This window comes from Dioscorea cayenensis, chromosome 8 (genome assembly GCF_009730915.1).
Source record: "Dioscorea cayenensis subsp. rotundata cultivar TDr96_F1 chromosome 8, TDr96_F1_v2_PseudoChromosome.rev07_lg8_w22 25.fasta, whole genome shotgun sequence".
NCBI classification, from domain to species: domain Eukaryota; kingdom Viridiplantae; phylum Streptophyta; class Magnoliopsida; order Dioscoreales; family Dioscoreaceae; genus Dioscorea; species Dioscorea cayenensis.
This window is the reverse complement of record NC_052478.1, coordinates 21,859,015-21,883,702: the sequence shown is the minus strand read 5'-3', so window position 1 is coordinate 21,883,702 and position 24,688 is coordinate 21,859,015. Positions and strand designations below refer to the sequence as shown.

The 24,688-nt window shown below is 34.4% G+C and overlaps 5 protein-coding genes across 8 annotated transcripts; 3 read left to right on the top strand and 2 right to left on the bottom strand.

The window, feature by feature from the left end:
* The first annotated feature begins 84 nt into the window (after positions 1 to 84).
* Positions 85 to 3,656, top strand: LOC120267813. Of its 2 annotated transcripts, XM_039275496.1 has the most exons (8): positions 85 to 190; positions 895 to 1,430; positions 1,518 to 1,796; positions 1,872 to 1,953; positions 2,128 to 2,194; positions 2,774 to 2,959; positions 3,140 to 3,200; positions 3,283 to 3,656. In XM_039275496.1, the coding sequence occupies exons 2-8, from the start codon at positions 938 to 940 to the stop codon at positions 3,453 to 3,455; spliced, it is 1,341 nt and encodes a 446-aa protein (XP_039131430.1). In that variant the 5' UTR covers positions 85 to 190; positions 895 to 937; the 3' UTR covers positions 3,456 to 3,656. The 2 variants fall into 2 exon arrangements, with proteins under 2 accessions (XP_039131430.1, XP_039131429.1); XM_039275495.1 differs by having other exon boundaries at positions 895 to 1,796.
* Positions 3,657 to 8,055: 4,399 nt separating this feature from the next.
* LOC120267861 (protein LONGIFOLIA 1-like) lies at positions 8,056 to 11,272 on the top strand. Its single transcript, XM_039275536.1, has 5 exons — positions 8,056 to 8,451; positions 8,551 to 8,603; positions 8,696 to 10,213; positions 10,299 to 10,440; positions 10,514 to 11,272. Exons 1-5 carry the CDS (start codon positions 8,295 to 8,297, stop codon positions 11,002 to 11,004), a joined length of 2,361 nt encoding a protein of 786 aa, XP_039131470.1. The 5' UTR covers positions 8,056 to 8,294; the 3' UTR covers positions 11,005 to 11,272.
* A 399-nt stretch (positions 11,273 to 11,671) lies between these two features.
* On the top strand, positions 11,672 to 14,132 carry LOC120267913 (60S ribosomal protein L13a-4-like). Its single transcript, XM_039275589.1, has 4 exons — positions 11,672 to 11,985; positions 12,295 to 12,411; positions 12,505 to 12,592; positions 13,819 to 14,132. Exons 1-4 carry the CDS (start codon positions 11,714 to 11,716, stop codon positions 13,960 to 13,962), a joined length of 621 nt encoding a protein of 206 aa, XP_039131523.1. The 5' UTR covers positions 11,672 to 11,713; the 3' UTR covers positions 13,963 to 14,132.
* Positions 14,133 to 14,532: 400 nt separating this feature from the next.
* On the bottom strand, positions 14,533 to 20,695 carry LOC120267931 (asparagine synthetase domain-containing protein 1). 2 transcript variants are annotated; one of them, XM_039275611.1, is made up of 15 exons: positions 20,583 to 20,695; positions 19,963 to 20,080; positions 19,608 to 19,826; positions 19,177 to 19,370; positions 18,943 to 19,078; positions 18,139 to 18,432; positions 17,941 to 18,014; positions 17,513 to 17,627; positions 17,159 to 17,264; positions 16,478 to 16,571; positions 15,875 to 16,071; positions 15,502 to 15,601; positions 15,312 to 15,428; positions 15,095 to 15,151; positions 14,533 to 14,935 (listed from the first exon to the last, which is right to left on the bottom strand). In XM_039275611.1, the coding sequence occupies exons 1-15, from the start codon at positions 20,676 to 20,678 to the stop codon at positions 14,837 to 14,839; spliced, it is 2,016 nt and encodes a 671-aa protein (XP_039131545.1). In that variant the 5' UTR covers positions 20,679 to 20,695; the 3' UTR covers positions 14,533 to 14,836. The 2 variants fall into 2 exon arrangements, 1 of the variants encoding a protein (XP_039131545.1); XR_005538629.1 differs by lacking the exons at positions 14,533 to 14,935; positions 15,095 to 15,151 and having other exon boundaries at positions 15,313 to 15,428; positions 15,906 to 16,071.
* A 1,672-nt stretch (positions 20,696 to 22,367) lies between these two features.
* Positions 22,368 to 24,033, bottom strand: LOC120266593 (transcription factor PCF6-like). 2 transcript variants are annotated; one of them, XM_039274233.1, is made up of 2 exons: positions 23,863 to 24,033; positions 22,368 to 23,523 (listed from the first exon to the last, which is right to left on the bottom strand). In XM_039274233.1, the coding sequence occupies exon 2, from the start codon at positions 23,453 to 23,455 to the stop codon at positions 22,748 to 22,750; it is 708 nt and encodes a 235-aa protein (XP_039130167.1). In that variant the 5' UTR covers positions 23,456 to 23,523; positions 23,863 to 24,033; the 3' UTR covers positions 22,368 to 22,747. The 2 variants fall into 2 exon arrangements, with proteins under 2 accessions (XP_039130167.1, XP_039130168.1); XM_039274234.1 differs by having other exon boundaries at positions 22,368 to 23,520.
* Between the last annotated feature and the right edge of the window lie 655 nt (positions 24,034 to 24,688).

Genomic DNA, 24,688 nt, shown 5'->3' with positions numbered 1-24,688 from the left:
CAAACAAATTGTTGTCCTTATACTTTAGGATCACGATACTTAAACATTGGGAAGAGGGACAAGTTATGCGTTTCAGTGCTCGTGGGGCTTGCTTGCTGACCAGAAAAGCTATTAAAACCCGCGTGAATGATTCCTCGTTCGGAGAAGACCATCCGATTCATGGAAAGAAGGCGAAGAGATTTTGATTCAGGTGATGTTCTCTCGTTTCTAATCTAATTCGATATTGTTTTTTAGGTTTTTGATTCATTGATAACCTGCGATTTTGTTTGAATGCTTTGCTTTTGACCTTTTAGACATCATCTTTGGTTCTAAATTCTAATAAAGCTCGAGTTTGATGGTTTTCTTTGAGATTTTATGGTGAGAAATCATTTGTGCAGTGGTTGATGTTGAATTGTGATTTACTATTAATAACTTCATTGTTTCAGAATTTTTATTGAAGGGGTTGCAGGAAAGGATGGATTTTTATTGCATTTGTGGAGTAATAAAGATTCATTTTTGACTGATAATCGAAAAGATTGATTTTTACTGATTTAAATTAGTAATTTTTATTTTATTTTATTTTTTTTGGCCAGCAAAGGCATGCTTTTATCCTCTCCTTTCGATTTGGTTGTCTTTTAGATCTATGAGGAGAAATTTAATTCCTTTAGTTGTGTTTGAAGTTCTTCAAAGATGATGAAGTAAAAAGGGTAGTTCTTGGGCATTTATGAAAAAGGAGTCTTTGTTGATGAGTTACGAATAAAGAACTTAATGCGAGATAGGATAAGTTCAGAATGAACTTTGGCAGTTCCTTTTGGTGTCAAGCATTGACCTTTTACATGTGAAATTCTATGATATACAGTTATGTTGTGTTTAAAATGATGCAGTATGAGAACTGATGAATGTTGTTTGATTCAGCGTTTTAGATATTTTTCAAAATCATAGCAACACCTCTCTTGAGATGGATTCAAAGTCATATGTTGAGCCAGTGGAAATTAAGGAGGTCAAGCTAAAGGAGATTGATAAAAGCTTGGACTGTATCGTTCAACAGATCCATGAAGATACACCTGACAACAAGTTACAAGTTATGATACATGTTGAGGATTCTATTTCTGGAAAGGAAACTACTGTGGGAAAGAACAGGTGGGTTGCAAAAAGCAAAGTGAATAAAGAATTGCAAAAGTCGCATATGCACGACAATGGAAAGTTACTAGTTGAGTTCGATAATGTTCCAGATATCTCTGTTGTTTCTCCAAAAGAAAATTTAGAAACGCTCTCATCTGATCGCCTGGAGAAGTTAAAGTTGCCCCCACCACCAGTTAGAAAAATTGCAAGTGATCATGTAACTTTAAACATACCAATTAACAAAAATAATCCCATGTTCCCATTGTATGAGGAAGAAGGCTGTTTCTCATTCCAAGCAGTCTCCAATGTCCTCGAGGACAAGCCATCTGGTAATTTTTCTATGAAGAAGTGTGCTTTGATAAATACCATTGGTGCTCAAAATATGGTACGAAATACTCATGAAGACAGTACTTCAGATACTTCAGATGTACGCTGTGATGAAGAAATTATTGTCTGGCGAAAGAGGGGAAATTCTTTTTCTTCAATGAGAAACCGTGGCGTTGACCATGCTTCTTCATTGGGTTTGATGAACAAAGATAAGAAGCTGGAAACAATGATCATGCAGCCAGAAAGAGCAGTAATTAGTTTGCCCAGACAAAAGTTGCTTGTCCTTGATTTGAATGGACTGCTTGCAGATATTTTGTCTGATCCTCGTAAAGCTCATAAGGCTGATATAAGGATCAGAGGAAAATCACGTATGATTTCTCACTGATATGATGGGGTGTTCTATTTTCCAATTACTTGTTGCTGATGTGTGTTTTCTATTTCAGTTTTTAAAAGACCCTTCTGTGATGATTTTCTGAAGTTTTGCTTTGAAAGATTCAATATTGGTGTCTGGTCCTCTAGAGTAAGGTATGCCTTCAAATCATTACATGAATTGAGTTCGGTTTTCTTGTGGTGTCATCCATTTATTTAGAATATTCACGAAGGAAATTCCACTCATTTGGTAGTATTTTCTCAATGTCATGCTTTAGAACCTCCATGATGTTGTATTGGATTATTGATTTGTTTCTAAAACTTTTGCAGGTATAATGTGGATAGTGTGGTTGATTTTCTCATGGGAGATTTTAAACAAAAGCTCTTATTTTGTTGGGTAATTGATCCTCCTATCTTGAAAAAAAAATCACTATTTTTTTTATGCACTTGATATGGTTCATTCTACAATTTTGTTGCTTGTGTTGAGGCCTATAAAGGCATAACATGATTTTATAAGCTAAATTTGTTGTTGTTGGATCATATTGAAAGCAAAGAGCCCTTATTAAATATCTTAATATAGGAACTGTTCTGTAAAATTCTCTGACCAGCACTAGCTACAATAATTGGGGTTAGTCTCCCTCTGGGTGAAGTTTTATAAGTGCTCCTTATTTGATCTCGTCTTCAATATTCAGTCACCTAGATGCAAAGGGACCTATTCTTAAATTCTATCCATTGTTTTCCCTTGAATTTAAGGGGGAACCCGCTTGTATATTTGCATGAGAACCTCCATCCTATTTTTAATTGGATTCTAGTTTTATTGATCACAATGCCTAAAGTAAATAGTTTATGTATATTCTTGGGTTTTTTAATTTTTAAAATTTTTTAATTTTTTATGTTTTTTTGCTTTAGATGTTAATACTAATAATTATTACAAGTTACTTTAAAAGACTCTGGGGTAATATATAACTTTTTGCAGGACCTATCGAAATGCACCACTACTGGGTTTAGGACCATTGAGAATGTGCATAAACCTTTGGTCTTAAAAGACTTGAAGAAGTTGTGGAACAAAGAGGACCCTGATCTTCAATGGGAGATAGGAGAGTATACTTCATCAAATACGTTACTAATTGATGATTCTCCTTACAAAGCCTTGTGCAACCCGGTATCAATACCTTCCTCTTCTGTGTTTTTGCCCTATGGCTGATAATTTATGATCTTCTTTTCTTTCTTTCTTTTTTCTTCTTTTTTTTTTATTGATGCTACTTTCATTCGTCAATTTTCTTTTTTCATTGGACTTATAAATAGCTATTTTGTGATAATATTTATCTTTTTTATTGTGCAGCCATACACTAGTATCTTTCCCCATCCCTACAATTTCTACAACAGACACGATAACTCTTTAGGTGAGCCTTCAACAAAGTTTTGTTATTTTTTTTTCAAATTAATTCCCATTTTCCTTGACCAGCCTTATAACTTTATCACCAGGGCCTGGAGGAGATCTGCGTGTGTATTTGGAAGGGCTGGCTATGTGTGATGATACCCAACAATATGTACGAGACCACCCATTTGGCCAGGCGGCTATATCAGAGAAACATCCTGATTGGAAGTTCTACTGGCAGATAATAAAAAAGATTCCAAATCATTCTTCTTTGACCTAATGATCATCAAATGCTCTTGACACCATATGATCAGAGATTTTAAATAATTTGATACAAATAGGAATGACATCAGGGACACTATGTGATATACATCCAAGAAAATTGCCAAAGTTAGAAACCATGTGAAAATCACTGCCTTTGTTATCTCACGAGTGACTTCAATTTTTAAGTTTGACTACCAGTTACTTGTTGGTGTGTAAATATCGTCATTTCTAAGCTGTTGGAGAATTGAAGCTTTAATGTTGTCTTAAATTTTTTTTCCTAAATTAAAATTTCTTTTCTTGTGTGTAAATCCACAGGATATGTTTGTATGTGCATGAATTGTGTAAACCAGTTTCAAGGAATAGACAAAGCCTCATTTGCTGCTTTCCCCTTGATGCAGTTATCCTCTCTCCTTCTGCTTTGCTGATCTGCAAATATGATAAGAATAGTGTGTGAGATATTGTTGTTTACAAGCTGATGACTGTCACAACAGTGATGAATTATTGTATCTTTGTACATGTAGCGATCACATTAAATATGATTCAATTGTTTCAAATATTTCGTTTTGAAGATTATGATACCGTCCAACTTGCTGTCTCTGCTAGGCTTTGCCTGTTCAGCAGGTTTTTTCTTCACTCCGGATGTTGACAGCATTTATGAAACTGAGAAAAGTCAATGGTCCAAGTTATTGAGGCATCCTCGAGTTCAACAGGTTTTTTTTTACCTTGAATTTTATTATAAATTTGTAGCACCCCACTGTCAGCATTCATGTGATAGATTTGGTTTTCTCAGAGACAGCTCTATGAATGCAGCCATTGTACACTGATTGCAATCCTTCATTCTGAAGTGCAGATTTGTTTGTACCAGCATTCTTTACTCCTTATTTACTGAAGTAAAACCAACTCTCTGCAAGAAATTACTAGGTACTTCAATCTACTCTTTTGTTTGTTACTAATTGTATGAACTTCATAATGCAGAATCGAAGATCAGTAATGCCATAGGATTCCAAATCATAGCTAAGGTACTGTTTCGGCCATCGATCAGTAATTGTTTCATTTTCTGCAAGACACAAAACCAAACATTTTTGTTTAGATCTCACATGTCAGTCTTATGGCCAGCTAAGATTCTCCCATCCTTTTTCCAAAACCTTAACTGATGTTCTTTAGAGTTTTTGCTGACAGAATAGCCATAAATTACTGCATTTCAACTTTGCCTGAATTATGTGGTCACAAATCTTACCATTAGATTCATGAACCTTCACACACACACACACTCCATTATATGATCCATCACTGTTTCATTCAGCCTGCAAATAGACTTATCACTACTAAAAGCAAAGATCATTTTTTCTTTTCTTTTCTTTTTTTATTTTTCTGTTTTGCTGCAATCACATTGAATAAAAGTTCCATATGATTGCCAATATCACAACAATGTTCATGCCATTTTAATTTTGAGTTTTGGCCCACCACCACATGTTATGATGCCATATTGGTTGGCATTCTCAGTACCACTTGATGCTCTCTAGATAAGGCTCAACTTGGCATGAATTTGTATCCTTTGGTTCATTTCATTCAGTAATTCAACTTGTGAATTAATACATAGTGACACGAAAAAAACATACATAGTTCTGAAACATAATAGTTTGTCGAAAAGTAGATGAATCTTTATCTTTTTGTCTTGCAATCAAAAAGAAAGAAACAAAAAGACATGAATCCAAACACAAGACACTCTTAACTGTATGATCCCACCCAGAGACTGATTTGGTAGGCAGAAAGATGTTGATAGAAAATAGGAACAAACATCATGTGCCAATCTGGTTTTGGTTGTACAAAGATGGTGATTGAATCCAAGAAACATGGTTTTTAATTAGTTTGTTTGTCCTTCATACTAAAAAGTCCATCACTTAATGAAAATTGGAGCTCTCCCCCACCATGTGATCCTTTAGCTTTATTCATGTGGTCTTGCATCCCTCTCCTTTTTTATCTCCACTTCATTTCACCAATCATCTTCCCCTTCCCTTTCAAATGCATCTGCATTATTATTCTCTCTCTCATTGTTTGCAAGTTTTGTAGCAAACTAGGTTTTATATAGATTGGTTTGATTGTTTGGTCTATTGCCATTTGATCATTTGCATAAAGATATTCATTCTGTTGAAGAGGCAGATTCAAATTTCAGTTCATGCAAATAGAAAGCACATGTGTTGCAGAGCTTAGCTCTTTTTGTGTGCTTGTTTTTGACGCGTGGTTTGTTCATATTTATTAAAAAATAATAATACTTAAGATTTAATATAATTTTTGTAATGATTAGTAACTACTTGAATTGAATTGAAATAAGCAAAGCTTGATCAATCTATGTTTCGCTTGAGTTCTACTCAGAATTTAGTTCAAAATGATCCGTTTTATTTTGGAGAATTCATATTTATTTCAATGTAATACGAAACATAAAAAATTGTCATTTATAGCTTAACTTAGTTCGTAAAGATAAAAAATAAATATATATATATAAGTTATAATATATCCATATATTTTGAGCTATTGAGCTAAATTTGATTGATGGGTCAACTTAAAATTAATTTTTAGGTTTGAAAATCAATAATAATATTTGAGACATAAATAGTTTGAGCCATAAATAGAATGTGACTGGAATGGCATATCCACATTATGAAAGAAATTAAAAAGAAAATTTTTTTAAAAAACACTGTTTAAGAATGAAAAAGAAAACAAATTGCAAATCATATTTAATATTTTATTTTGGTAATTAGCTCCATATTCCCAATCTAATGAATCCATAACAAAGAATCACTGAGGAAAAAAAACAATAAATCCATGACAACATCAAGAACAAGAAATAAATAAAAAACAATGGACAACATTAGATGCAAAAACAGTAAAAAAAACAGTGAAAAAAATTAAAAAAATGGCCATTAATGGAGTAACCTGTGAAAGCCAGCATTTCTTAGAGAGTGTACAATCATGTGGCAGAGGAATCTCACTTAATATCAATACAATCCCTCCTTCAATATTTTTTTAATCGAAAACACTTAAAATAAACACACATAAAAAAAATAAAATTATTAAAAAGGAATTTGACTAAATTTCTAATTAGGGAGATGCAATCAAAGCCTCATATCATTTGTTAGTAAAAACAAGCTCAAAGAATAGAAGCAAAAGAAACAATCTTTTTTATATGTTTCAACATGTTTGGAATGTTAAGCATGAAACCACACATAGTCCTTGCAATTACTTGTTTCTATTCTTTTGTACTCTTATATCATCCCCTTCTATTTAATGCATTATTATTATTATTATTATCTATTTATATTTATGAGAGTGACTTATTGACAAACTAATCTCAGTGATTAGTTCAATGATTAAGTACTGGCTTCTATAATTAGTTAATCATATCATAGTAATAATTTACAAGTACTAAACTTTGCCCCACTAAATAAATGGGTGGTAGTGGAGTGACTCAGAAGAGAGGACATGGATCCTTGTTACTTTATTTTACTAATTGAAGTAAGGTCATACATATATAGGAAATCCTATATGATTTTATGATACATTTATTATAAAACTTCAACAAACTTGATGAATGTTTATTTAGTAAATATAAATCTGACACTAATAAAAACAAACTCAATATATATTTTATTTTATTTTATTTTGACAAAATGACCCTATCATGTGTAAAAATGTGAATTGATTTTTTTAAATATTTTACACACTTTGATTTTATGCAAAAAATTTGAACTTGAATCTTGTCTTTAAAAAATTGTATAAACCCAATATAATCTTTTACAAATATTATTATATTGTTTTTTTACACTATGTAACATTGTATTTTCTCTTATACTCACATATTTATTTATTTGTTTGTTTATTTAAAAAAAGATAAACCACCAATGTATTATCAAAACAAGAACAAAATACAGAAAAATCAAACAACCGGCACAAACAAATACAAACTGCTACTATAAAAATCAATCATTTAGACAAATTTATTAATATACTTTTTTTTAATTATTAAACCTCTGTTATATATTAAAAATGAGTTAAACTGTCAAAATTTTTTTTAGAGTTAAGTGTCTTCAGCTCTGTTACTGTAGTTGTGGTAAAATTAAAAATTGTTAATCAGTGAAACTATAGCTTAACCAAATTGTTAAAAATATATATATATATATATAGATAGATAGATAGATAGTAAGAGAGAGAGATAGTTACATGGAGAGGAAAAAGTAAATAGTAACAAGAGTAAACAGAGTGACTTCATCTACATTCTCCATTCCTGTTCACTATAATCAACAAAGCTGTAAAAACTAAAAACACCTCTCTCTCTGTATATATATATATGACAGTGAGCTGTAAAAAGAAAAGGGAAAAGGCAAAGAAGGTGAATGAGATCTTTCTACAAAGCAGAGCATAAAGAACAGAGATGTTGATTGTTTACTTTATACTGTTCACTGTTGACTGTCCAGTTTAGCAACCCAACAATGAAGAATGAAAGCACAAAGCCAGTGCATAATGACAGTAATAAGAAACCAACATCAGCTTTGAACCTGCATTCTTTGATTCTTTCTCCATCTCTTTCCTGTCAGTCCTCACATGTCCATGCACCACCAATGCATTGGCCCCATCCACAATTATCATGCCCACATGCCTTCTTTTATCATCATGCTCTAATAAGTAATAAACCTTCTCTTTCTCACTCACACACTCTCCTCTGTTCACATATTATCATTTATAATTCTCTTTTCCACATCCTCAATATCTTCTCCTTCTTCTTTTTCTTCTACTTCAAACTAGTTTTTGATTCTGTGAATGATTTAAGAAAAAAATAAATAAAAAACAGTGTTCAGTAATGTCTGCAAAGTTTCTCCGTGTTTTTTCTGATGAAAACTCTGACCTGAAGAAGCAGATTGGTTGCATGGCTGGTTTCTTTCAAATGTTTGAGCGCCATCAGTTTCTTTCTCCAAGACTTTCTCATAGACTCACTCATAAGAGATCCATTTCTTCAGGTACTTTCACCATTTCATTCTATGTTTTTTTTTTTTTTCTTGTATGGTTTAATCCATTTATTATACAACTGCTTTTTTTTTCTGGGTTTATCTGTTTAGGCCATGCACATTCATCATCAAACAGTAGCAGTCCAATTACTGAGTTTGTTCTGGTAAATTTTGCTCTCATCTTTGTTAGATTTGAGAACAAGAGTGTTTTCTTTTCTTGTTTTCATTCTGTTTTTTTTTTTAATAATGTTTTCAGGAGAAGAGTCATAGCAAGAATTGTAGTGAAAATCAAAGAGTTTCAATGGAGTCATCAAGGACATCATTCTCATCTTCATCATGTTCTTCTTCATTCTCTTCTCTAGATTGTAACAAATCAACACAAGAACCTCAACCCAATGAATCACTTGATTTCCGAGATGTTGTCAAGGATTCTATATACAAAGAAGCTCGAGGTCTTTCGATAAAAACATTGACCAAAGAGAAGGATGAATTCAAGAAGAAGAATGCATTTAAGCATAGAGATTCTCCGAGGCCGGATTCGAAATCAAGAATAGCAATGCAAATGAATGAATCTCTTCGAGTTTTAGCTAGACTCAAAGAAGCACATTGTGAAGAAGAACCAAGACCATCATTTGAAAGCAAAACCTCTTCGAAGATTCATTTGGTATCAAGAGATAGTCCTAGATACTCATATGATGGAAGAGATGATGCTAAGCTTGTTTCCAAACTCAAAGAGTCTCCAAGATTGTCACTTGATAGTAGTACTGATTCTTGTAAGATTAGTATGAACCGAAAAAGTCCGAAAAGTTTGAGTTTTGAGCAAGAATCAAGTAGCCAAATACGGCATTCGGTTGTCGTTGCAAAGCTCATGGGTTTAGAGGCAATGCCAAATAATGTTCAAGAACAACCAACAATTATATCAAGTAGTTTTAACAACAATGTTTGTGGGAAGAAGAAGAAGAACAAGTGTCAAGAAAGAAAACCGATGACGACAACTGCGAGGATTCCAATTGAGACAGCTCCATGGAGGCAGCAGGAGAAGCTCCATGTTGCGAAGAAGGCACCATTCCGACACCGGCCTGAATTTGTTCATAGTGAAATAGAGAAGAGACTGAAAGAGCTTGAGATCTTGCAAACCAATAAGGACCTCATGGATCTCAAACTGTTGTTGGATGCTATACAAGTTCCGAAGAGCACTAATCGAGCTTCTGAATCTCCAATTGTCGTAATGAAGCCGATGAAACCTATTAGCAAAGCAAGTGCTAGTCCTTCCTCTGCTGTTGTTCCTTTAGAAGGCTTGTCAAAGCTTAAAATGTCGCGAAGAAGCGAGACATTGGAGAAGAAGAACAGGCCTGTGACTGTGAATAATAAGACTGAGGAAAATTGTTTACCAAGACCTCCGTCAAGAATTCAGCTGCCGCGTAAAGAGATCAATGGAAATTCGATTAAAACTTCAGGCTCTATAAGCCCTAGATTGCAGCAGAAAAAGTTAGGAGAGGAGAAAAAAATACGTCGGCCTCCTACGCCTTCTTCGGACTTGAATCAGCCTCAAAGACAATCTCCAAGCAAGCAGTCATCCGAATCAGTTTCTCCAAGAGGTAAACTAGGAAGAAAACCTGCCAAAAAAACAGTATCCGTCGATGCCCAATCAAGCGAAGCAAGCACTGAAACAAGAAAAGATGAGACTTCTTTAAAATCATATAGCAACATTAGCCTGGTTTCAACACAGGCAGACATTGAAGTAACAAGTGCTGATAGATCTTCGGAACACAATGTATGTTTCATTTACATGCCATTGTTTCGGTTTACCATTTTAATTAATTTGTTTACTGAATTTGCTTGTCTTCTGTTTGTTTCAGAAATCTTCGGTTAATTTGAAAGAAGATGCTGCTACTGCTGCTCCTCCTGAACAACCAAGTCCAATGTCTGTCTTGGATGCTTCATTTTGCCAGGTTGACATGATGCAATCTCCAGTCAAAACAATTTCCAATTCATTCAAAGGTTAGATAAGAAACAAATTATACATCAACAAGTACATTTTGAATAATTCTGAGACTTTTGGTTTGATACACAGATTCATCTTCAGAAATTAATCACAAGAAGCTCAAAAGCATTGAAATCTTAGTTCAGAAGCTCAGCCAACTAAGTTCAGAAGACGGCGAAACTCAAACCACAGACCACATTGCATTGCTGTGCGACACTCAAAAACCCGATCACCGATACGTATCAGAGATACTCCTTGCCTCAAGCCTTCTAATGAAGGATCTCACTGCAATGCCTCTTCAGCTTCATTCTTCTGGCCATCCAATCAATCCTGACTTGTTCCTTGTGCTTGAACAAACAAAATCACAGACCAATATTCTCCGGCCAAAGAATGACACCGAAAAACTTCATCGGAAGCTCATTTTTGATGTAGTTAATGAAGTGCTAGTCCAGAAGCTAGAACTAACAAGTCCATACATTAAAACCAGAAAACTCTCGAGAATTCTTCCGACCGGACAACGATTACTAAGACAAGTTTGCTCAGAGATTGATCAATTGGAGAATGAAAAGCTTGAAAGGTGAAAACAGCGAGAATGACGATAATTTGGTATCTGGTGAACAAGTATTGAAGAAGTCAGTGGAATGGCAACATTTTGGAAGTGAAATGGAAGAGATTGTTTTGGAGATTGAAAGATCAATATTCAAGGAACTGATTGATGATGTTGTTTGCTGTGAGCTTGATGCTGCTGTTGCTGCATTGCAAACAAAAAATCAGAGGAGGAGAAAACAATTGTTTTGCCAAGTGATTGCATGAAATTCCAAGTCAAAATTCATGCTTTTGTTCTACAAATTCTATTTTTTCCCTGTCAAACTATGAGCACTAGCCTATGTATATATATATAATAATAATATATTAAAGGATATAGTTCTTCTTTAATCTATATAATGTATGTTGTTTTCAGATATCTTTATATCAATAAATGTTCAAATTGTTATAAAAAGAGATCAAATAAATTATTACACAATAAATATTTTACATATATATATATTTTTTTGACAAAATGTGGACATGCCATGTATGTATGTTAGGAACGTGCTCATGGGTCAGGGATTGATTATCTAGCCTACACTCTTGAAGCCCATTACTGGTTTGCGGATCCGGATCCGGATCCGGAGCTGAACCCGAACCCGAAAACTGGTCTCGCGGGCAATATATAAAGGGATAAACCCTAGCGTTACTTCATTTCGATCCCTCTCGTTCTTCAGCGGCTGCGAGGGAGAGCGAGCGGAGATGGTCTCTGGATCGGGGATTTGCGCGCGTCGCGTGGTAGTGGATGCGCGGCAGCACATGCTGGGAAGGCTGGCGTCGATCCTCGCCAAGGAGCTGCTCAATGGGCAGCGGGTGGTGGTCGTGCGCTGCGAGGAGATCTGCATGTCTGGCGGGCTTGTTCGCCAGAAGATGAAGTTTTTGCGCTTTCTTCGTAAGCGTATGAACACTAAGCCCTCGCATGGTCCCATTCACTACCGATCACCTGCCAAGATCCTCTGGCGTACCATCCGTGGGTCTGATTCTGATTTCTTTGTTCTTAATCTCTTACTCTTTGCTTGTGTTCTTGATTTCATCCAGTTTTAAGTTTTTTTTTTTATGGCTTCTGTGTTTTTAGGGTTAGATGATACTTCTCTTTTGAAGTCTAGTTTTTTTTTCCACTGGTTTCCTTTTTTCAGTTTCCTTGATTTTTTAAATTTTTTCTTATTATAACTATTATAGTATTATTTCGCGATGATTCTAAGATCTTGTTGATATCTCTTTGATTTCTTATTTGGGAGTAGTTTGAGTATTGATTTGATGGAGTATTGGTTTGCAATGTTTAGGATGATCCCACATAAGACGAAGAGGGGAGCTGCAGCTCTGGCTAGGCTGAAGGCATATGAAGGTGTGCCGCCACCCTATGACAAGATGAAACGAGTTGTCATTCCGGATGCTCTCAAGTGAGTTTTGTGCTTTAGGTCTGATTATGTTAAGATGTTTGTGATTTATATATTGATTTTATATGAGATTGCATTGGTTGGTTTTATTCTCAGGGTTTTGAGGCTTCAACCTGGACACAAATATTGTCTACTTGGACGGCTTTCCAAGGAGGTTGGATGGAACCACTATGATACCATCAAGGTGATTTTTTTAGTTGCTTGTTGAAATTTATTTTCCTCTTTAATGCTAGTTTTCTCTCTTTAGATTACTGTAAAAATAGTTAAAATTATTGGTAGTGGTCTATGTCTATATTCTGGAGCACGCACTTAGCGATTCAGTTTATAAAGTTTTGACATAGTCATAACAAATTACGTCATTCATGCGCAAGCTTATTTGCTCACTTGTTGCTCTATCTTTTCTGGCATCTTTTGTTGATTGATCCAAACTAAAAGGTTGAAATTGTTCTGCTATGAAGATTTAGGTATTTTATTTCTTAGGATTAACACTTGGTATATATGGTGCATCATCAATAGTTGGCAGTCTCTGAAATCATCAGTGTGTGATTGGAAAACCAATGTTGCCTAGATTTTAGTCTATTTCCTATGTTGAACCCAGTGTAGATTTGTATGCTAGTAATTTGGAGGTCTGGTTAATGATCATGTTTATTGTAAAAATAGTAATTATGTCTCTGTTAAGTAACAGATATTGGTGGCAATGATTATTGTGTTTGTTTATAATGAGTGTTGTGCTTTATAGGAAGATTGAAAATTAATAAAGATGATTTGACCATGGGATGCAAGTATGAAATTACAGCTGAATTACCCATTGCATCTGTATACTGGTTCACTAGGTAGAAAGAAATAAACTTGGCTTGACAGTTAGGACTTTGAGTAGTACCTGAGTGTGTGTGCTGTGTGCAAGAGGCTGCATTCTACCCTTGCTCCTGGACTATAATTGGCTTCGTCTTTTAATTGTGTTGTTGTCCTGTTTGGTGTTTTTCTTAAGCCAGATAAGAATGCCTCTCTATGTATTTTCATTTCTTGCTGTCTTTTAGGGGAAAAAAACATTGCCAGATTAAAAAATGTATAGCAGGTGTGAATATTTAGTGAACATAAGCCTAAACTAGTATCTGTGCTGAAAAGAAATATTTCAGAAACTTTGTATTAAATTTTCATCGCCTATTATCTCTGTTGGCTACTTTGGCCATCTTTAGCGAGGCTGTTGGTTTCTAGGCAGCTGAATTAGGTGTAAGAGGTAGGTACTCTTACTCATGGCGCCCAATCCTATACTGGGAACTGAACTGGATATTAGTCTGCTCTCACTGAATACTTTCCTTGTGAAGATTTATCATATATTTTACGTGGACAATAGCTGTTGAAGAAGAGAGCTGATCTAAAGTGTCATATTTTTTTTACTTAAATATATAGGAGTTGGAGGAGAAGAGAAAGCAGAGAGCGCAGGTGTCTTACGAGAGGAGAAAGCAGCTTGTGAAGCTACGTCTCAAAGCAGAGAAGGCGGTTGAAGAAAAGCTTTGCACACAGCTTGAAATTCTAGCGCCTCTCAAATATTGAGTTTGTTATATTATTTATAGTCATAAGCATGTTCATCATGTCTGATTTTATGTTGTGGGAAGTTTTGGTTTCAAGGCTCTTTTTGTGGCACCCTTGTTTAAGTTCTTTTTTTGTCTTGTGTTCTGGAGCCCATCAATGTGCTATTTGCAGTGTTTCTTTTTGTTTTGCTAGATTTATGTTTACAAGGAAAAAGATCTAACAGCTTTTTTTCCCATGAACATGATTGTTATCAAAACAAAGAATTGTGGCCGCGTATATCAGCAACTGGTAAAAGATAACAAATCCATCTTAAAATCCTATGTAAGTGTAAAAGAAATAAACTCTGGTCACAAGTTTCATCATGTAAAATGTCTAATTATGATATCTAACAAATTGGTCAAACATCTCAATAAATCTCTTAAGATCAAGTTTAAGGATAACTACGTATTTTTAGAAGTTACAATATTAACAAAACCAGAGAAACTTGAATTGAACTTCTTTTAGAAAAATAACATAGAGCCTGTCTACACTAATGCAACATATTTGGGATGAGCTCAACGAATTATTAATGACCAACACTCACATATTTCTTTCCGTATTTTAAAATTTATTGATAAACAAATGCAATAATACATATCCGTAAAGTGAAATAAATGATAATGTACACAGTAACAATGTCATGAATAATTTAAAACAAACATAAAAAGAACTAATGAAGACATTGAAAGCGGAGGTGTGTTGTGATGGATCTACAACACATCCTCCAAGTCCCCTGACTGCAACATATCACACCTATCTCTGCAAAATATAGATTGACAACCACAGTCCATCATATGCTCGGCACAATGACATCGGCTGCTTAGCAGTATTATTCACGAGTTAAAACGTCGAAGGTTCACTCATGAATCTCAACACTGCCAGCTGATGCTTGGTTCGCTGCTCGATTACTCCCAAAGTTCTTTCTATTTGATTCCCGAGCTATTCTCGAACCAAACTGCATTGAAGAAGAATATAAAGCTTATTAGAGAAACACCATGACAGAACAACTTTGTCAATGCTAAACTCAATAATACTAAGACAGAACGCGAGAACCGGAATAAGATTGAAATGAGTTGTTTGTGAGAACTTTTTAAGGCATAGATTGAACAAATACCTGGATAGCCCTCTTTGGGAGAAGAGCTGCACTTTCTAAACCCAACAACTTTGCAACCTGGAACATCAGTTAAATCAGAACCAAGATACATTTGCAGCAACCTTTCACAGATATTCTTTGATTTTCAGAACAGGTGTTTATAAACAGATGCATTTCATCTAAATTATCATTCATTTGGCGACCAACAAGCTGGGCGAAATTAGAATCGAACATGTACCTCTCTCAGAATTTTCTTGTCACCTTTACCAACTGGTTCATCGAGGTTTGTAATCTCCCACAGAGGAATTTCAAGTAAAGTTCTAATAACATCTTCATCCAAGAACGGAAACCTTGCCTGATTACAGCAGATGTAATGACGAAATTTTTATAACATAGGTTTGATTTACTATATCTAACAAAATAAATACCTCCTTTCCATGATCTGAAATGCATCTGTCATCTCTGCCCAAGTTTCTTTTCCATATTCTCTGCATATCCAATCTCATTTCGTTGTGTAGGGCAAGCCAACTGAAGAAAAAATAAAGTTAATGCATGAGTGGCTGATAAGTTAATTTTACATTGATGTAATCTTTAAATGCTAAAAAGATAATGGCGTCAATTGTACAAATTCCTAATCATCTGACAAAAGAACATACAAGAGATCAACGCTCAAACCTAAATGAATACATGGATTTTATGAAGGAAGCACACAATGATAGCTACTTGGCAATATAATGTAGAAAGACATGTGAATGATATGAATCGATAATAAAATTACTCATTTAGAAAAACTAGTCATACCCCCCAGCCCGATATTTTGTCCTGTGCCTACCATAGCCAGCACATTGCTCATCAGCACCAGAACCAACTAGAAGAATTCTGGCTTTCGATTTGTATTTGTATCGACAATGACCTTCTCGACAATTAGGATTGATGTTTTCATCCACCCAACCATCTCCTCCAGCAGCCAGCCACAAAGCAGTACCAATATTCAGATCCTGTTATTATTAAATACTCTATCAATGCAATGTTGATCAATATGTATATGGAGATAATTTCTATGAATTAGATAACCAAATTTTCCTATTAAAAATCAGAATTTATATTGAACCAAGTTTTCTGTTGATCAATATGAAAAGACAAGTATGCATTTCAAAATAAAAGTTGAAGAAACTGATGTATTAAGCATAAAAAGATTGAACAAGAAGAATATTTGTTCACATGAAAAGAAATACTATTTTCTTAGCATTTTGGTCATCAAACTAAAGCATGACTAGCACTGGAAAAAGGCCATTTCTCATTTATAAACATGATGGCCACTCCTTCTTGCAGCAATATATATTATATAATAAATTGGAATAACTATTTTGTGCATTTTGAAAAGGAAAAATCGCTAAAACATACCATGTAAGTCTTCAAGGGATGTATAAGTGACATTACATGCTTGGTTTCCAAGGCTAAATCAGACAAACTGGCATCAATCTCCACAAGTCGCCACCTATCATTTAGTTTAAACTTCAAAGTAGAGAGCTTGAAGAAATAATAAATAAATGAAGGTAATATTCAGATCCTATCCATAAAGCACACACATAGCTAGCAAAAAATGAATGCACTGTACTAATCAATTATCATCCAATACATTCACTCCACGCTTAAACTTTTATATAACCAACCAACTATTCCTCAATTCCTCCCAACCCCTAACACAAGACCAGGGCAACTTTCACTTTATATAAGATCATACAATGTTCATCTTTTTTTGTTCCTTGAGGTTTTACAGTTCTTGTAGGCTTAAAACATGTCTAAAATTAACTTGTTAGAGTCTTTACTGAGTCTTCAAGATAAAAAGAAAGACACTGACAGAATGAAATATTTAATTATGCTAACTGCAATTAGGCATAAAAGGTTGACAATAACATACTTGTATGTATGTAAATGCAAAGAAAGATTGATGACCAACAATATAAGAACATATACATGTGAGCATGTAAATGCAGAGACAGAATTATAACTGATAGTATGTGAACATCAGCACAGGAAATGACACAGCAGCTGGGACTATGTACCACTAAATCAGGTTATTACCTTCTCAAAGGAGCAATCCTACGAAGTTCTCTGATTCCAACCCATGCCGAAACTCTATCAGGAGCAAGATTTCCATCAAAGCTTACATTCAAAAGATCAATAGTGTCTGCAAAGTGGACCAATGAGCAAAAATCACTGTAGTTCATATGTAGAAGGTAGTAGGTCATAGGAAATGGGGACTGAAGATGTTGTAGATGGTTTAACAAAGCTATAATGCAAATCAGAGAAAAGGTAATTGTTCATAGGAAATGGAGATTAAATTAACGTAAGAGTTCAAGAAAGCTATAATCTATATTAGAGAAAAGACCACAGGAAATAGTAAAGGGAGACTAAAGACATTCATGGATTACTTACAACTGGAATCAATGCATTGATCTAATAATGCTGCAAGGATCATAGAATCCAGCCCGCCTGAAAACAAAATAGCAATAGGTGCCAAATCCTTTTCTCCAGCCTGACGTAGGGATGCCTGTGATTAATTCATTTTCCAGATAAATCATCAAGAAGAAAAACTTCAAACTTAATTAAGAGATTAAATAATCATAACGATAGAGAGAAGAGGGCCATGCTTAATAAACTAATCATGAAGCAAATGTGTTCAACTCAAAGATGAGTCGTAACAGCATACTCTGTAACAGATGTCAACAGCACAATACATGATAACCAGTAGAACACTATTTAATCAGCAGATGCCATATAAATGTAACTGTAGGAATTTTCTATATCCAGACCATTAACGAGTTTGTGCCTCGTAAATTCAGATTAAGACTAGAAGTTCATACCTGATATACCATGCTTAGAGCAGTGTGTTGCATAACAGATTGTCTCAGAACATTAAGCACCTTATAAGCACTCTCTGCAAGAGTAAAAGTTATCTTATGTGACATCTCTCTATCTGAAGATAAGATTAAAGTTCTTTAAACAAAATACGGCTTGACCTGACTAAAAGTATTTACTAAATATTTAGTAGCAAAAGTTACCTGTTTGTTTGTTGACATGATCCCCCATGTCCCCAACGCTATACGCCAAGGCACATTGCTTCACCACATGTTGATAATTGTACAAATGAACTTCGACCAGTTTTGGGTCCAGAAAAGCTCGCTCCCATTTAATAATTTTAATTAACTCCGCATCAGTCCACTCATGCTTCTCAATTTTACCGTTCAAATTTTCATGTATACTATGTTCCCTGCTCTTTGAAGCTTCTAAGTTGATACTGTATATTCCACAAGGGAGCTCTTCCCAGTAAGAAAAAGTATCTCCTGCCACAGAACCTGCACTGCGTTCAAATTATAAACCCATTACCATTTAAAGCAGGAGCTGTAAAATACCTAATTATAGAGGAAAAGAAACTTGCATGTCTGCTTCTACATGTCAAAAGGGCCAAAGAAAGGGGTGCAGCTGTTTTTATGAGTAAAATAGAAGAACAAAGAAGAACATATAGGAAATACAAAAGCAAGCTAAGTTCGACAAGGAAAAAAAGATAAACATGTACCGTGTAACAAAATACTCAGCAAGAGACAAAAAGAGATGAAGGCAATAGTTAAAGAAAAAAGTGAGAAGAAAAAGAAGCATAAAGACCAACCAGCAATCCCTTGAATCACAAGCACACAAACATCAATGAAGAGAGCAATGTACCATCACTTCCAAAAATCAACACAACTATCATTGGAAGCACAGAAAGCCACCAGCAATGTAACTTTCACTTTCCTTTAACAAATAACAACTCATCCAAGTGATGAAAGGAGGAAGATCACACTTGAGTAACTTGAAAGATCCATTACCATAAATATTCCCAACAGATGAAGGTGGTGATACAGAAGAAAGCACAAATCGCGAGTCATCATTCGTTGGCCAGTGAACCAGGAGGCTCCGCCTTCCAAAAGCATCTCGACCAAACCATATGGTTTTTGACCTTTCCTGTGGTAGAAATTAGGAATAAGTTAGATGCAATTCCTGTTGGGAAGCAAAGATAGATGCTAGCTGTAGTGACAAAGAAGTTGTAGACAATTAATAACCTGCCAGTAGATTAAAGACCAGGGGCCTTTAATTGTTGACAGAACCTCAGGTATGGACCTCTCTCCTTTCCCAGAGCAAGAGCAATTCTTTCCATGTCCTTGGCAATTGCAAGAATAACACCTTTCCAATTCATGCAAAAGAGTTTCAGCATCATTGCTATCAGCATCAACATGAACACCACCAAATATCTCACCTTTACAATGAAGCAATTCTTTCAGCATTATTGCTATTACAAAATGAAGTGTGAATTCAGAATTATGAATTTTCTACATAAGAAAATGTTTTATAACCATCAGGAAATATATGTCCTAAAAAGACTAACAACACACAACACCCAAAGAACAAAATTCAAGAAATTATTTACGATAAAAGAACTACCATTTCACAATTATATAAAACCCTAATAGCCACACGGGAAAAAAATTGATACCATTGTAAACAAGAAGATTTCCACAAGTATCCACCAGTGGCTGAGAAATAGGGCCCGCTCCCCTCAGCTGCAATGTGGCACCAAGGAAATATAGGTCTGCAACAGATTTTACTCCGCCAGCATCATCTTGTGCGCAGACAGCTTTAAGAACAGAAGTGGTGTTGTTCACATCACAATGTTCCAAGGGAATGCAAATACCATTTCCCTTACTTCCATAATCTGAATTACCAATGTTAAAACAAATACACATTCAAAGCTCAAGTTTAAAAGTAAAAAGGCAAAATGATAGCAAGCAGCTCCTATCGTGATCAGGAACTGGACCCATAATCATGTGGAACTGTGGAAGTGAACATACCATCTTGAAAAGATGATGGCTTTAGCTGAAGAAAAATCCTCTTACTACCCAAATTATCAGGACCTCTTCTCAATAGGGAGTCTATCAGATCATCTATCTCTAAAACTGCCCCAGGCACCTGCAAATTAGTCCCGGTCAATATCCAAGGCCAAGGCAAGTGAAAATTCAAATTCTTTATACATCTAACTTATTCCTACTATAAACCCTAATGCTAAATATTGCAAATCTAATTTTGTGGTCATAGTAAAATTAAGAATTATCTCTTTAAGGTAAAAATGGGCCGTTTGAAAACCAATGAAAAATTCATCTTTTGACGTGACACAGTTAAAAGTTACTGCACATTTTGCTAAAATCATCCAAGTTATTTTTCTTGTTGTGATCAATGAATTATGAAAGGGCTACATAAAGACTTTTGAGAAAGAAAACGCAGACGTGGTATTCAAATCAACGAAATCACACAATCTACCTCTCAAATGAATCAAAGATAATAACTTTATAGTTGCTCAGTAGGATTCAGAGAGCAGAAACTTGAAATCCAACAAGATTCAGGAATCTAAAGCTTGAAATTTAAGAGAATTGCAACAAAAGATCTACTCCGACTGAGGAATGGTGATGCAAACCTCTTCTGAATCAGAACATCGTGCTCCACTCGATTCACCGAAGACTTCGGATCCGATAATGCGAACTCCAGAGAGAATCAAAGCGATCCCGCACATCTCTTCAGCTCTCGATTCCCGCGCCCTCGAAACAAACGCTCCTTAAACCCTAGCCGCGAATTTATGGGTCCATTTTTGCAGGGAGGCCCCCCACTTTATGAAAATTGTTTTACTTTTTTTCATTAAGCCCTTACGTTATTGATAAATATAAATTTCAATGATATAAAATCCTTAAATGATTTTATTCTATATTTTAAAAACTTTATTTTAGTTCAACATTTGCATTTGCATAAGTTTGTAGTATGTATAATATGTGAAATTTATTTATATATTTATATTCTTACATTTTATCCATGCATTTATATTTTAAGTTTTAACCGAATAACTACATGTGAAATGAGAGAAAAATAATTTAGTAAAATTCAATTACTATAGAATTAGTTGTCATTCAAATGCTTCATTTTATTTATACACCTTATATATGCTATCAAATTCTTTATTACTTCATAGAAATCGACCATTTCCCGTGCTTGTAGGAGTTAAGATTCGAACTCATCTCCTCATAAACAAAAACACTCAATGCAGGATCCCGGTGATAATAAATCAAGAGGTTATTGCCAATTCTCTTTGGATAACTTTAGTTTATCTAAGCATGAGCATGAGATTAGATATATATATATTTAAACATTTAATTTTTTTAACAATAATATATATATATATATATATATTTGAGAAGAGAAAAAGTGGTCCAATTGAAGCATTGTGAAGAGGACCACAAATGCGCAACACTAGATATCACTCTTCATTTTCCTTTTTTTTTCCTGTCTCTTTCTTATTCTGAATTTTTTCTTTTTAGGACCACATTCTACATCTTAAAAATTCTACCACTTTACATGCTTCTCTTAAAACATCAATGTTCTTCATTCATTCATTCATCCATTCATTCAATAAATAAGAATCAAAGAATGCAAAGTATATATATGGTAATAAGGACTTCCCATAACTTTCCTCTTTTCATTTATTGTGTTTGTTTTCAAGTCTCTTTTGTTAAGAAGTAAAACTGGAGATTTATAGTTTGCTTCAACTTATAAAGGTATTAATAGATCATATTTCTTTTTCATATTCGTGCAATGAAACACAATAAAACAGTATTTGTTTCTTTCCTGTTTTCTTTCTTTTCATGATCATATGCTAATATATATATATATATATATATATATATATATATATATATATCCATGCATGAAATTAAAACTTTCTTTTATTCTTTCTTTATCTCTCTCTCTAGATGTTCATGATAATGCAAACATTCATAAGATGATAATCAGTTTATTCTTCAGATTCAATTAGAAAGATAACTAGACATGCTGATACTGCATTTATAACTCATATTAATATCAAAAGTATGCATATATATATAAATGACACGAGAATCATCTCAATAAACTCTTGCTTTCAATATATATTTCATTTCATTCAAATGATCAAATGTATAAACTTCCCCTTATTGTCTCAAAACAAACATTTAGATGATGATAATCTCAACTTCAATCCTTTTGCATAAATAACACACACACACACACACACTGAATAAAAACTTAGCATTTGATCATTTTTGAATGAAAAGATAAAGAGAGAGAACCCAAAATATACATTTCTATGATCATGTTTCTTCCTCCTTTGTTTCTCTACTTCAAAACAAGCAATTCTTGCACAAACATACAACCGGAAAAAGTAGTACTGTATATATGTTTATAAAGAGCATAAGAATACCTGAAAACTTTTTACTGAATCTTTAGATTATAAATAACAAGCAGCACTTTTTTGGGCATGATCAATGTTTAGGTGCTAAATTTGAGTGGAAGTATGTCATAGGATAGCTGGGAGAATGAGGAGAAGTTCTTAGAGGATGATTCAATGGAAGACCTTCTGAAGTGGAAGTAGAGCTAATTGGCATTTGAAAATGAGAAGATTCTTTGTTACAAAACTCATTTTGAGAGATAGCATACGATGTGAGCAACGAAGGCATCATGTAAGGCGATGAAATGATTGATGGAGGATGACAATTATGACCAGGAGAAACTTCATCTTGATTATTCGAAGAATGGCTTGCTAATGAAACCGATTGATCAGTAGTGATAAAAAGAAGTGTTGTATGGCAATGGATTGTGTAATAAGCTCGAAAAAGAAGGATGAATAGGTCTAAAAACACGGCCGTGATGATGTTCTACTTCATTACCTTGGATGATGCTTGATTTTTCTGCTTCTTTGGTTCCCATCTTCCATAGAGTAGGCCTTTGCAACAACGTGAGATCTTCAAATTCATCACTCGACTTACTAGATGAAAGAGCGGTGGATTGAGCTCCGCTTGCACAAGTTTTGTCAGAATCATCAAATATGGGGAGAAGAGATTGAGCTTGAGCTTGAGAAGCTTCGGGAGGAGGAACCGACGGTGATGGTGATGGTGATGGTAGGGAAAAATGAAGGAAACTTCCCGGTGGAATTTGAAGTGGAGGAAGCTTATCGATCTCATGTTGAGCTGCTTTTAGTAACCAATCGACGACTTTGCTCGGTTGATTGAGACCAAGCCTGTCTTGAAGATCATATAACTGAATTGCTGTTGGCACTGAAAGCCGAACTCTTCGATCTCTTAATCCTCTCACAGTACTTACTTTGCTATGCCGATCTTTTCCTCCAAACAAACGTGAAACACGAACAATTCTTGGATCTTTCAATCCTGACCATGATCTTGAATTAGTAACAATTGCAGCTTTGTTATCCTTATGAACACCTTCCTGCTTTGAGAAAAGCTCCTTTTCGCTTGAATTATTAATCATTGTATGGCTTTCATCATCAACACCAACCAATTTATTCGGCTCTTCTTCTTCTTCTTCTTCTTCTTCTTCTTGAATCAATAAGAATAAAAAACAACAAAGTTTTAGAGTTCTTATGTGCAATTATTCTGAAATTTAAGCAAGAAAAAAATCAATCATGATCTTCGATCTGTTTAATATAGTATGAATCGATGAAATGATAAAAACATGAAACCATGGATCTATAAAGTACTTTTACCATGGATAGATCTCAAAGATGGGAAGAAGAAGAAGAAGAATAAGAAGAAGAAGAAGAAGAGAAAAAGTTAGGCTACCATTAAGAGTAACTGAGTAAGGATTGCAGCTGAAATGTAATGAAATGATCTAAAGAATTTTGCTGAAATAAAAAGTCAAGAACCTTAAAAACTCACCTCAAATGGATCTTCTTCTTCAATAAGCACTACTCTCGAATTAAACCGATCTGATTTCGATCTTGAATTCTTCGAGACAATAGAATAATGATCGAAAATAAGGAGTCTTAAACAGTTATAAAACCCTAAAGGGGCAAAGAAGAAGAAAGAAAAGGTCTTGCGCATTTTCGAATATGTGGTGTAGGTTATGCCTATCATATGGACACAGTTAATCGGAAGTTTTTTACTGTTATTTATGAAGGCATTGAGATTATTACCATCTCAAGTCAATCGATGAGGAATCTTGACACAATGAACTTCGAAAAAGAAAAGATCTAGACTATCACATGTCCTTTGGTCGATGACGGAAAATGACTTGCATAGAAAAGCATTAAAGAAATGCTCAATGCTTCTTTTCCTCACCAATAAGATAATTATCGATACAAAGCTTACAAATAACATCATGATATCATCACTTGATGAAATTACATTCGATCGTTCATATCATCACTCGTTAAATTCAGTAAAACATTCTTCGAAAAATAATAAATAAAAGGCAAGCTAGTAATTGAAGACTAGGGACCAATATTGGTCTCTTTATGACATCAACCAGCCAAACAAGGACCACTCCGCTTTTCGATCTTTTTTTTTTTTTAATTTCCTGCAGGCAAGCACAATTCACAAACAAGTTGAATTTTCTTTTTTTCAGAAAGAAAAAATACAAATGAAAATGAAAACTTCAAAGCATTTTGATCATGTGCCAAAGAGATTTTTCATATCTCATTAGATACAATGGACCATTATTGATTTCATCCAATTCTCACCAAACCCTAAAATAACTCAAACA

Coding starts and splice junctions, on each gene's coding strand:
- LOC120267861 (XM_039275536.1), top strand. CDS start 8,295: ATGTCTGCAAAGTTTCTCCGTGTTTTTTCTGATGAAAACTCTGACCTG. Junction 10,214..10,298: donor ATAGATCTTCGGAACACAAT/GTATGTTTCATT, acceptor TGTTTGTTTCAG/AAATCTTCGGTTAATTTGAA. Junction 10,441..10,513: donor AATTTCCAATTCATTCAAAG/GTTAGATAAGAA, acceptor TTTGATACACAG/ATTCATCTTCAGAAATTAAT.
- LOC120267931 (XM_039275611.1), bottom strand. CDS start 20,678: ATGTGCGGGATCGCTTTGATTCTCTCTGGAGTTCGCATTATCGGATCC. Junction 19,827..19,962: donor GCCATCATCTTTTCAAGATG/GTATGTTCACTT, acceptor TTGGTAATTCAG/ATTATGGAAGTAAGGGAAAT. Junction 17,265..17,512: donor TCAATGCATTGATTCCAGTT/GTAAGTAATCCA, acceptor TCCACTTTGCAG/ACACTATTGATCTTTTGAAT.
- LOC120267913 (XM_039275589.1), top strand. CDS start 11,714: ATGGTCTCTGGATCGGGGATTTGCGCGCGTCGCGTGGTAGTGGATGCG. Junction 11,986..12,294: donor CTCTGGCGTACCATCCGTGG/GTCTGATTCTGA, acceptor TGCAATGTTTAG/GATGATCCCACATAAGACGA. Junction 12,593..13,818: donor ACCACTATGATACCATCAAG/GTGATTTTTTTA, acceptor TTAAATATATAG/GAGTTGGAGGAGAAGAGAAA.
- LOC120266593 (XM_039274233.1), bottom strand. CDS start 23,455: ATGATTAATAATTCAAGCGAAAAGGAGCTTTTCTCAAAGCAGGAAGGT.
- LOC120267813 (XM_039275495.1), top strand. CDS start 938: ATGGATTCAAAGTCATATGTTGAGCCAGTGGAAATTAAGGAGGTCAAG. Junction 1,954..2,127: donor GTCTGGTCCTCTAGAGTAAG/GTATGCCTTCAA, acceptor AAACTTTTGCAG/GTATAATGTGGATAGTGTGG. Junction 3,201..3,282: donor CAGACACGATAACTCTTTAG/GTGAGCCTTCAA, acceptor CTTTATCACCAG/GGCCTGGAGGAGATCTGCGT.